The sequence below is a fragment of the Pituophis catenifer genome, unplaced genomic scaffold, assembly GCF_029215685.1.
Source record: "Pituophis catenifer annectens isolate HBS135680 unplaced genomic scaffold, rPitCat1.0.hap2 SCAF_2, whole genome shotgun sequence".
Classification (NCBI taxonomy): Eukaryota; Metazoa; Chordata; class Lepidosauria; order Squamata; family Colubridae; genus Pituophis; species Pituophis catenifer.
In genome coordinates this window covers 154,941,794-154,954,025 of record NW_027256882.1, presented here as the reverse complement: position 1 = coordinate 154,954,025, position 12,232 = coordinate 154,941,794, and the positions used below count along the sequence as shown (strand labels likewise).

Genomic DNA, 12,232 nt, shown 5'->3' with positions numbered 1-12,232 from the left:
GGTACGTTGTGTACCAGAAATTTAAGATGCAGACTCTTAAATCCATCCTTGACGGCGTTAGGAGGGGTGATCTCCTTTCTTCTATCGATCTGACTGAGGCCTATTTACACATCCCAATTTTACCTTCTCACAGACGTTTTTTACGTTTTTGTTATGGGGGGGTGCATTATCAATATCGGGCTTTGCCCTTCGGACTTTCGTCTGCCGCCCGCACCTTTACTAAGGTGTTGGCGGCATTAGCCACCTCTCTCAGGCTCTCCTCGATCCGGCTCCTTTGTTATTTAGATGACATTTTAATTTTGTCATCGTCCGTTCTCCAGGCTACCCGGGATATTCAGTTTACTCTAAGTACATTAGCGTCCCATGGTTTTTCCATTAACCTGGAGAAAAGCCATCTGGTCCCCTCTACTTCCCTTGTTCACGTGGGGGCCCTAATTGATTCGCTACAGGGTAAAGTTTTTCTCTCCCCAGAGCGTCAGGTTAGTCTGCGGGATTTGGTGCTTAAAGTTGAGGGGTCTCGGAAGGTCTCCCCGTATGTTCTTTCCCAACTCTTGGGGAAGATGATTTCTGCCATTGCTATTGTCCCTTGGGCGCAGCTCCACGCCCGGGAGCTCCAATGGTTTCTTTTACCTTTACAGAAGGCGGGCAGAGGCACCTCAATCCGTCAGATCCTGCTTCCTCCTGCAGTTCGCAGATCCCTTCGCTGATGGCGGTCCCCGGCCCTTTCGGCAGGCTCCCTCTTTCTCGAGCCCCAGAGGGTGGTGGTGACAATGGATGCCAGCCTTCACGGCTGGGGGGCACATTGTCAAGGCCAGCTCGCTCAAGGCGTGTGGAACAATGTGGATGCTCACCGTCCGATCAACTGGCTAGAGTTACAAGCCATCTTCCTGGCCCTCCGGGTATTCCGTCACCTGCTGGCCGGAGCCCATATCCTTGTCTTGATGGACAATGTAACGGCCAAGGCGCACCTGAACAAACGGGGGGGCACCCGGTTGAAGTCCCTTTTGTCAGTGTCTTTGAAGGTCGGTCTTTGGGCGGAACGTCATCTCGGATCCATTCGGGCAGAGCACATCTCGGGCGTCGACAACGTGCAGGCGGACTGGCTGAGCCGTCAACAGGTGGACAATGCGAAGTGGCGGCTCCACCCTCGGATCTTCAAGAGCCTGGCCCTTCAGTTCGGGACTCCGGTCGTGGACCTCTTCACGACTCCGGCAAATGCACAGTTACCTCGCTTTTTCTCCCAGTTCCCGGCTCCTTGAGCAGAGGCTGTCGACGCCTTTCGAGTTCCATGGCCTCAAGGTCTGCTATACACATTCCCTCCAACGTCTCTGCTTCCCAGAGTAATCCGCAAGCTCCTGGACGAACGAGCGGAGGTAGTCCTCCTGGCCCCGCACTGGCCGCGCAGAGCATGGTTTGCGGACTTGGTTTCCCTCTCTGTCGCTCCCTCCTGGCGCATCCCGATCGCAGTAGACACTCTGACTCAAGGGGCATTGAGCCACCCAGACCTCCAGTGGCCCAATCTGACCGCTTGGCGGTTGAGCGGCTCTCCCTGAGCACGGCTAACATTCCGGTGGAGGTTATTCACATAATCCAGGCCTCCCGTCGTCCTTCTACTAACAGAATCTATTCTGCTACTTGGCATGCATTCTGTTCTTGGTGTGATAAGAATAATGTGCCGGTCCTACAGCCTTCGATAGTGGACGTTCTGGTGTTCTTACAACATGGATTTGCTGATGGCGTTTCACCAAATACGCTACGACGCCAAATTGCAGCCCTCTCTTCGGTGCTTACCTGCGGGTCCCTGTCGTTTTTAGCGCAGCATCCTCTAATTCGACACTTTCTTCGCGGGGCCACAAACCTGTCCCCTCCCGTTCTGCATCGCTATCCCACTTGGGATCTTCCTTTGGTTTTGGAGTCTCTCATGGGGCCTCCCTACGAACCTCTACGAACAGCGTCTCTGCGCTCGTTGTTGTGTAAAGTCGCCTTTTTGGTGGCTATCACTTCAGCTCGTCGCATATCGGAAGTGGCTGCTCTGTCCACCAGGCCGGACCTTTGTGTGTTCCACGCGGATCGTGTCGTCCTCCGCCTGGATCCAACTTTCCTGCCAAAAATTAACTCTGTGTTTCATCGCTCCCAAGAGCTTATCCTCCCGAATTTCTGCCCACGACCTTCTCATCCTCGCGAACGACGTTGGCACACCCTGGATGTTCGGCGTGCTCTCCGCATCTACATTAAACGCACAGCGCCCTTCCGCCGATCAGAAGCTTTGTTCGTCTCCTTCTTCCCCGTCTCCTTGGGTCTTAAGGTGTCTTCTTCGACTATCGGTCGCTGGATCCGACAGACCATTGCTTCAGCTTACGACTTTCGCTCCCTGCCATGACCTCCTAATGTCACTGCCCACTCTACATGCAGTGCGGCTACGTTGGCAGCCTGGGCTACTCAAGCTCACCTGCAAGAGATTTGTCATGCGGCCACGTGGACCTCTCCGGCTCCCTTTATTAGGCACTATAAAATTGACTCGTTTGCCTCGGCTGAGGCAGCATTTGGTCGGCAGGTGTTGCAGAGGGTTGTTGATGGGGAGGTTGTTTCGGACCAGCCTGGCCCCTCCCAGGTCTTGGGACAGTGAACTGGGGTATGTCCCATGCTGGCTGCTGTCTCCACCCACAATGGAGAAGGGGCGTTGGTCCTATCTGATACGCTCCTTCTTGTTGGGTGGAGACAGCAGCCAGACCCTCCCGTTGTTTTGTGTCAGGCTGGTCTTGTGTTTCTCTTTCTGACTTCCTCTTCTCTGGACCACACGCCGAGTCTTTCCTTAGCCTTCGCCAAAAGCTGGTCTACCCGGCAACAAGGGCGGGATTTAAGCTTTGGATAGACCCAGTCCTTCAGGCTGATTGGATGAGGATTACCCATGCTGGCTGCTGTCTCCACCCAACGAGAAGGAGCGTATCAGGTAGGACCAACGCCCCTTTTAGCTACTTTCTTTGACAAAAAGGGATGACAAAAATAGGTCAGGTACAAGAGAGACTAACTAGATATTGCTTGCCCTCCCCATTTAAGTAATCTGCCCTACCGAGTTTAGGGAAAAAAAAAAAAAGCAATCTCTTTGGTACCTGACCCATTTGTTCTCTCCATTCCCCTTGCAGAATAAGAGAAAGGGATAAGAATAAGAGAAAGGGATTACAAGAGTGTTAACAGACACACTGGACTGTTTGTGTATGTATTTAGAATTGGCAACAGTGTATTTCTTTCAAAATGTATTCCCCATTGTGTGTCTGCTAACACTCTTGTAACCCTTTCTTCTCCCATCTCTTTGGAGGTTAAAAAAAAGAAAAGGAATCCCTGTGGATTTTACTCTGCTAGTTGTTGCCGACTATAAGAGGCGGTGCTCATTTCTGTTTCAAGGTGCTTGAGCCAGCATTGTCTGAAGACATTTCTGGTCATGTGGCATGATGACATAATGTAACACTATTAACTCTCTGGAAGGGACAGAATATAAAACCAACAGTTCAGACACAGGATCACATACTACAATGACAGTCATGTGACTAAGACATGCTCTGAAGGCACAGATGCAGGCATTCGTCGTAAAGCTACTTGTTCAGCACTATCCCAACTTTGGCAAATGAGGCAAGAGATAAGCAAGGTTTCCCTGGATTTACAACCAGTCATTTAAAACTTCCAGTTGTCATAAAATATCCCTCCCACCACCACTCATAGTGGTTGCATCTGAGTAATTAGAACTTGTTTGTACTTATAGCAATAGCACTTAGACTTATATACCACTTCACAGTGCTTTACAGAGCCCTCTCTAAGCTATTTACAGAATCAGCATATTAGCCCCAACAATCTGGGTCCTCTTTTTACCGACCTTGGCTGAGTCATCCTTGAGCCTGGTGAGATTTGAACTGCCAAATTGCAGGCAGCCAGCAGTCAGCAGAAGTAACCTGCAGTACTACATTCTAACCACTGTGCCACTGCGGCTCTTATGACTGTTTGCCATGTGCCCCATGATCATGTGATAGTCATTTGCATTTTTTTCTGCCAGCTTCTCTAGAAAGTCAATGGGGAAGCCAGCAGAGAAGGTTGCAAACTGTTGCTGCCTGCCAAGGGGATTCCCTCTCATCTCTGGGGACTGGCTGAAGGAGCAGCCTGCCAAGAGAAACAAAACTCCTTCAGCAGGGTGGAGAAATGAAGCTCAGGTCCCAAAGGTCCATGTTCCATTCCCACAGTCCACCAGAAAAGTTCCCTTCCCCACACAGGAGAGCTGAATTTCATACAAACATGGAGCTTAGATCCTGAAGGTCCACACTGTGTTTTGTAACCCACCAGAGAAGTTTTCTTCCATGCGCAGAGGGGAGCTAATCCCAGCAAGCAGTTCTTTTGCTGTGTCTGCTTAATGACCCAGAAGATTGCTTAATGACTGCAACTGGGAATGCTGGGGTTGCAGTTATTGAGTAAAGCAGTCACATGGGCTTTTTGCTTAACTGCTTTGCTGAGTGACTAAGATTCTGGTTCCTATCCTGGTAATAAATTGAGGACTATCTGTAGTTGACCAAAGATGTATTTTCTAAAATAAACCTGAAATTTGCCCCAGTACAGTGTATTATACCCATAAATACAGAATAGTATTTTAGTGGCATACATAAAATCTGTTGTGCCAGATGATGATACTCTTAACAGAAGAATGAGCAGTTACATACATTGAGTACTAAACAGTGACCATATTGTTTTAGCGAATTTGAAATTTGCTTTCTCAGTGTATTTTCAATAAACAAAGTTCTGTTCTGTTTAATTTAGCTTCTCCTATAGTCCAAGTGGACGAGCAAGGAGAGAAAGTCAGACCAAATCATAAGCGTTGCATTATTATCCTTCGTGAGATCCCTGAAACCACACCAGTAGAGGTAAGTGTCTTTTAAAATGTGAAAACAAGTTCATTTGCAGGACAATAACCAGTAGGTTAAAGTAGTTTATATTTGATACAAGTTTGCAACTGAGAGATGGTAATGTATTTAAGCTACATCTTGGTTTTGAGCTAGATTTGAGAGAATAGAAATATTTCGCAACAATTGTACTTTTAAAATACCTGATTGTTTACCACATTCTTATAGCAAGTATCTTCATGTAATTTGCCTTTTTTAAAAGGTATCATGTCAGCATTGCTAGTTGTAAAGAATAATGACTTTTTCTTAGCTGTGAATGAGTATTATTTTTTAAAAAAATTGTTAATTTCCTAGGCACCTTGATTTGGAAAGTCACAGAATGATTTTATATACTTAATATTAACCATTGTTTGGAAACTAAAATGAAAACAGTAATTTTCAAACTATTGCAGAAATTAAAATCCTCTCCAGCATGGATAGGATTTTTTAAAAAACATAATTGTTAACGTAACATAATTCACTGAAATAGTCTTTATATATTTTATCCAGGAGGTAAAAGCACTGTTTAAGAATGAAAGCTGTCCCAAAGTTATAAGTTGTGAATTTGCTCACAATAACAACTGGTACGTTACATTCCAGTCAGATACTGACGCGCAGCAGGTAAGAATATTATGCGTTCTGAATTTCATTGCCCTAATGAATTCTGTCTTTTTCTAGTGTCTCAGATAAGTCAAAGCAGTTTGGAATTCTTGCTTTTAAATAAATCAATTTAATAAAAATAGATTGTATATTTATATTCAGAAACATAGGCAGAGCAAAAGCATCAGGATCTTAATAAAGCTTATAGGGAACTTATTTCTTAAGATTATGAATAAACAACCTACTCTTAACCAGTAGTACATATGCAAACATGTTCTTGCTATTTTCCCCTTCAAGCATGTTCTCATTCAGTTAATCTGAAAGTGATTGGAAATATTTGGTGTTCGATCTCTTCAGTGTGGCAAGAAATCCTTTTGTTCTCCTTTTGTTAAACAGGCACATTGAATTTTAGACTTTCAGCATTTCTATAGACTGCTGCTCTTCAAATTAGTTTCATAAGATTTCTGCAGCTCTACAGATTTGCAGCTTTGAAAATGAAATTATTTAGAACATGGTCAAATCAAGTCTTTTGTTAAACCAAACCAAACAAGACTCCCATTTCTAGGAAATGTCTTTGCTGTATTAGAATCCTGTTTGATGTGACTTGATATATTTTGTGCTTTCTTTGAACCTCACTAAAGGCTTTAGGTCTGTATGTAATTTCATTCTGGAATTTTCTCTAGTTTAGTTGAAAAGCAGTAGTCCCTTTCCCCCTAAACTATATGTCTAAAACCAAGTTCACCAAAATTCTGTTTTTTGTTATTCTGATGACCTTGTGAGGATCTTTTGTTTAACATTTTGGTCTGAGATTTTTCTTCCATTCTCTAAAAGCAAACAAAATAACCTGTGTTAGGATCTGTAGTTTTAAACTGATTCTTGGTTATTTTTCCCAGCCCCCAGATATCTAGTTTTGCTTTGCAGAAATCATGCTCCTTGTCAGAATTGCTTACTACAGTCATACAGGTCAATTACTTTGACCCTATCCCTAGTTTACAGGGTTCCAATCTCCACTCATTCAGACCTACTTCCAATTTCACCAAAATCATGTAAAATGACAAAGCATTTGGAATCTTAAGTTGTCTGCACTCCATTTGGGTCCTATTATCCAAGCTTGGCAAAAAGTACCTATGCTGACTGCAGCCCACTAATTGCTGCTTAATACTACCTAAAACTCCCTGATACCATCCATCCCAGCAAAAAATCTCTTTCCTCCACTTTCAGTATTCCAAAAGGTAAGGACATTGATGATTGTAAGCAGCTAGGTGATTGTAAATAGTCAGTAAATGGCAGAAGATGTGCCACTGCACACATTGCTGTTTTCCAAAAGTCCAAATGAAATTCTTCCTGTCCCAGGATCACAGCTATGGTTTCTTCAGTTCCACTGATCCATTTGGTACCTCTTCCACTTTCTTTAGCCCTCATTTTGCAGCGAGAACAACTTGTGTTCATCTGAAATGTGAAATCAGGAGAATTTCCCAGCAGGTTGATGTTGAGAGAGACCTCACTCAGAATGTCACCGTGCCTGAATGTCAGACCCTATATATACAACTTAAATGTAAAATGTAATGTGGTATCTCCCATTCAGTTTGGTGAGACACTGTGTGCTCAATCTCAGACAGTGCTGGTTCTTCTTTTGATAGAATTATGCTTTCCTTTGCCCTCTCCTCTGCCATTGCATAAAGTCTCTAATCTCTCATTGCTCAGCTAGAGAAAATTCCAGAACTTTCAGATTCATTAGTTTTGAATACACTGATGACATTGAATTTTAGTTAAAGGTAAGATAGATGATGTTTTATCATTTATCCTAGGTATATTGTTTTGCACAGGTCTTTATTTCTGGGATGTGATTCATAACTTTAAATAGAGAAAATTACTGGTTGTTTTAAAGAAAAATCTACACATGATTTTTGAAAAAAGATTTGTTTCAGAAAATATGGGAAAGGAAGGTGGTGTAATTTTTTTAATGCTTTAATAAATACAACAAAGTTGAAATGTTGCAGAAGTAATAAAAGTGCTGTAGAGTTACTTATTATTTCATCTTGAAATTGATCCTGGAAGTTCTTTAATGTTTTTGAAAATGTTGTTATACTGATCTGTCATTGGATATTTTTATATCTGTACAGGCTTTTAAATATTTACGGGAAGAAGTTAAAACGTTTCAGGGCAAGCCAATAATGGTAAGCTTTATTATTGTTGTATACCTCAAGTTGTAGTTTAATACTTAAACAGTAAGTTATACTTATAACTTCTTAATCACTATTAGATTTTCATTAATATGATTATCATAACCTTTATGATTGTTTTTCTACAGGGTGTCATAGATGTAATATTTTGAAGCACCAACTTTAGTTCTGGTTTAATTCAAAGTTAACTATGTTATGGTTAACTATGAATAAGACTACAAAGGATTATTTATCATATAATTTTGTGGCAGTTTTAATTGCAAGAGTAATCTTGTCATGGTAAAATCTTGATAAAAATTGAACACAGAAATATTTGTTCCAGACAGTGATTGAAAAGCGTATCTATTAAACTGAACTGCAGTTGCTCCCAAGACATTCTGCAAAGTGGCTCAGCAAAGAATCTAAGTTGGTTGTAGAAATAATCAAGAACTAATTTGAATTGCCATTTTTAATTGCAGATCCCAAAATTTTAACAAAAGGTTAAAAGGTAAAGCTACGGACAACCTGTTAGGAAACAGATGAAATACAAATAGTAACATTTGTGTCCTGTAACAGTCTTTATATTTGGTATGATAAATATAGCCCAGTTTAAACTTTCTTACACAGGCCAGGATAAAAGCCATCAACACATTTTTTGCAAAGAATGGTTACCGGGTAGTGGATTCCAATGTTTATGTTCAACCGGTTCAAACACAAGCACAGTTTGCCTCACCACTGTTCATGCAGCCTATATACAGTCCTCAGCAGTACTCCATCTATAGTATTGTGCCTCAGACATGGTCTCCAAACCCTGCACCTTATTTTGAAACACCCCTGGTAAGTACTTAACATTTGTGGTTTGCAGTGTTTGCTTTACTTCAAAATATATATCTCTGTCTTAAATAATACCAAGTCCCCTGTCCTGTAATGAACGTCATTTGACCCTCATACAGCATTTAATTGATGTTGGAATTGCATATTCCACTTTTTGTTGTTTGGGAAGTGGAACACTGATAACTCCAGGGAATTATACAGTCATTTAAATTCCAAATAGAAAATATTTATGCTTATAGCTAAGTGGGGTTTCCAGAACCATATAGATTGGCAAACCATATAGATTGCCAAACAGTGCAACTGTTTGGCAGACAAAAGTGTTCTTCACAAATTCAGGATGCTACTCTGGAATTAAAATATAGTGGCACAAATTAATCATTATCAAATATATAAACAACTATTTTCATTACAGGTAGTCCTCGACTTACAACAGTTCCTTTAGTGACTGTTCAAAATTACAACAGCACTGAAAAATGTGACTTATGACCAAGTTACGACCTTTGCAGTATCCCCATGATCATGTGATCAAAATTCAGATGCTTGGCAAGTGGTTCATGTTTATGATCACAAGGTAATGTGATCACTTCTGGCAAGCAAAATCAATGGGAAGTCCGATTCACTTAACATCCAGGTTACTGACTTATCTACAGCAGTGATTCACTTAACAACTGTGGCAAGAAAGGTTGTAAAATGAGGCAAAATTCACTTAACAAATGTCTCACTTAACATAAATTTTGGGATTAATTGTGTTTGTAAATCGAGGACTACCTGTATTAATAGAACTCTAATAGAAAATAGTCAGATCTGTTTTAATAGTGAATATAATGAAATGCAGTTTGCATTGTCCTAATTTTATATTTTTGAACTGTTTAAATATTTAACTCCACAGGGTTGTTGATTCAAAAACAAAAGCTTCTGTTTCATGAGCAGGTGTTTTATTTTAAATGATAATCTGGTTTGCATTTATCTTTTCATTGCATTGCTATATCAATATTATTTTAGAAATTATTTTCCAAAAGTAATAAATTGGAGCATACCTCCAACCAATGCATAGGCATCCAAGTTTATATTGTAACAACAATTATTGTGGAAATTATATAGTGTAATACATACAGGTAGTCCTTGACTTTAACTGTAATGGAGCCTGGAATTTATGTTGTAAATCATGACAGTTATAAGTCAAGGCCTTCATGTGACCAACTCAATTGTATGGTTGTTTTTGCAGCAGCCTTTATGCTAATGCTGTAGTCATAAAATGAATCCATTCATTCCTATGGGCAGTTTTTGTTAGAAACCAGAAAAAGCATTGCAGTCACGTGACTGTGGAATGCTGTAATTGGCTATAAATATATGCCGGTTTCCAAGTGCCTGAAATATGGATCATGTGACCATGGGAATACGCCAGGGGTGTCAAACTCAAGTCCTGTGGCCCGGATGCGGCCCATGTGGTGCTTAAATCTGGCCCATGGGACCGGTCTGGAAACATCAAAGGACTGGCTCGCAGTGCCTCTGCAAGCGAAAACGGAGCTTGGGGGGCTGTGCCCACCTCAGCCACCCCCAGCCCCACCCACCCCTGACCTTCCAAGGTCAAACAAAACCCTGATGTGGCCCTCAATGAAATCGAGTTTGACACCCCTGGAATATGCTGTCAGAACTCCAGAACGGGATCATAAGTAGATTTTGGAGGATTCTATCATAACTGACCATTAAGCAAGAGGGATTACCTATACTTCCTTGGTTTTAGCTATGCAGCTGTTAAAATTGCAGTTCTGAGAATTTGTATTCAGTTATTTGTTTGCAGTGAACCTCATGATATATGTCGTGCTTACTTCAGGCTCCGTTTCCGAATGGTGGATTTCTGAATGGCTTCAGTTCACCAGGTTCATACAAGACAAATACTGCAGCATTGAGTATAGGTCGCCCATTCCATAGAAATCGGTAAGAAAGTTGGCACCAACATTTTTGGAAAGTAAAACTTCTGTGTTTATATTGGACAATCACCAAACTGATTCAATAAAAGAGTGTGGTTATTTTATCTGTACTCATAAGTTAATTCCTGTCAATTCCTGCTTCAGTTTCATATCTGTATTATATTTTCTTCAGTTTTATACTGTATTTTTCGGAGTATAAGACTCACCTTAGTTTTTGGGGAGGAAAATAAGAAAAAAAAATTCTGCCTCTGCCTACCAGCATCCATTGGTATTCATCTGGCTAGCGTCCTGTCAGTGTTTGAGAGAGTTGAGGGCTGTTTGGAAACTGAAACAGTACTTTCTGTGTGAGCAACAAGGAAAGAGAGAGCAAGGAGCCTGGGCGTGGCTTAGCTCAACTGTTCTGAAGCTGCATGCTGTGCTGATCTCTGAAACTAAAACTGAAACTCCTCTCTGCTTGTGTTTTGCTTGTATTTACTACCATGTTGGAAACCTGCTTTTGGTATTGTATATTTACTTCATAAATTCTCTTTATATTATATATAAAGAGAAGTTATTGAATTGTGCTGAATCAGTTACTTATGCGTGCTTTCTGGATGTGATTGCTGCTGCAAACTCTGACAGTCCTTGCAGCAAATAGCAAACAGCCAGGTCAGCTTTAGCACATTATTACAGCCTGATTCAGCACGAGCAGCTGATTGGTGGGTGGATCAGCCTCCTGGAATACCCCCAATCAGCTGTTCGTCTGTAGGGATTGCCACAGACCATTGCCGCCTCTGTGCCAAGCGTTTTTCGCTACATTCGGTGTATAAGATGCACACAAATTTTCACCCTCTTTTGGGGGGGGTCTTATACTCCGAAAAATACAGTATTTTATTTTCTTCATATCTAAAAGAAGTAGTTTTGCTTTGAAAATTTTTTGGGTTTTGAGTTTGACAGCTGCAAACAAAGGCCCTTTGTTTTTGGCTTTTTTAGTCTACATATTATGTTTGATGAGAAGAATCATCTTTAACTTACAGCAATTTTTTGGTCTACATTTGTTTTAATCTAAAACTAACTTCATTTCTTTTTAGTTAATTTCATTGTGTTCTTGTGCCATATCTGTCATTGGATGTTGGTGATCATGTTGGTGATCTGTTGTGTTAATTATGATACCCAAATCATTCTTTTATTTTTAAGTATCTTCTGACAACAGGTCATTTTAAGAAAATATTTTTGAAATATTTTTTCTTGAATTGAAAATTCTTCATTTGCTCATTGCTTATAGAATTTGTTTTCTTATTTTCCCTAAGAAGTCATTTTTCGCAGCTATGGTAATTATTTGTTGCATTATTTTATAATCCTAACAGTTTACCAAAATCCTGGTGTCATTGAGGCAGCCTTAAATGAAACAGAATAAATAAATAAATGAATGGTGGAAGAAAAAAAATAACACCAGTTCTTTTACAAATTGTCTTGAGTTGTAAAAGAACTTCACTAAAGTAATTAGAAACTTATACTCACATTTTACAGTTTGAGATTGCAACGCATATGTTTAGCAGTTCCCTACCCATGTATATCATTGAAATCTAATCATAGAATTGCTTGTTTTGGACCAAGAGTTTGGTGGATTGGGGCAGGGGGAAATCTTGGAATGTGCCAAATAGGTATGTTAAATTTTTGGGAGACAAATATTCCTGTGATGTAAGATCAAAGCACTTTTTAAAAATGTCTGCCTGTGACAACTTGGCAGAGGGCTTTTTTTAGTGCAATGATGTGCTATTTCAAATCTACTTAAGAATCCTTGATA

At 40.9% G+C, this 12,232-nt stretch overlaps 1 protein-coding gene across 2 annotated transcripts in view; it reads left to right on the top strand.

The window, feature by feature from the left end:
* Positions 1-12,232, top strand: part of LARP4 (La ribonucleoprotein 4) — a 44,403-nt gene that overhangs the window by 18,336 nt on the left and 13,835 nt on the right. For both annotated transcript variants that reach the window (XM_070937809.1, XM_070937808.1), the window contains 5 exons: positions 4,798-4,901; positions 5,430-5,540; positions 7,643-7,696; positions 8,309-8,518; positions 10,350-10,453. In XM_070937809.1, the coding sequence (XP_070793910.1) occupies positions 4,798-4,901; positions 5,430-5,540; positions 7,643-7,696; positions 8,309-8,518; positions 10,350-10,453 (583 nt within the window). The remainder of the gene's footprint in view (positions 1-4,797; positions 4,902-5,429; positions 5,541-7,642; positions 7,697-8,308; positions 8,519-10,349; positions 10,454-12,232) is intronic.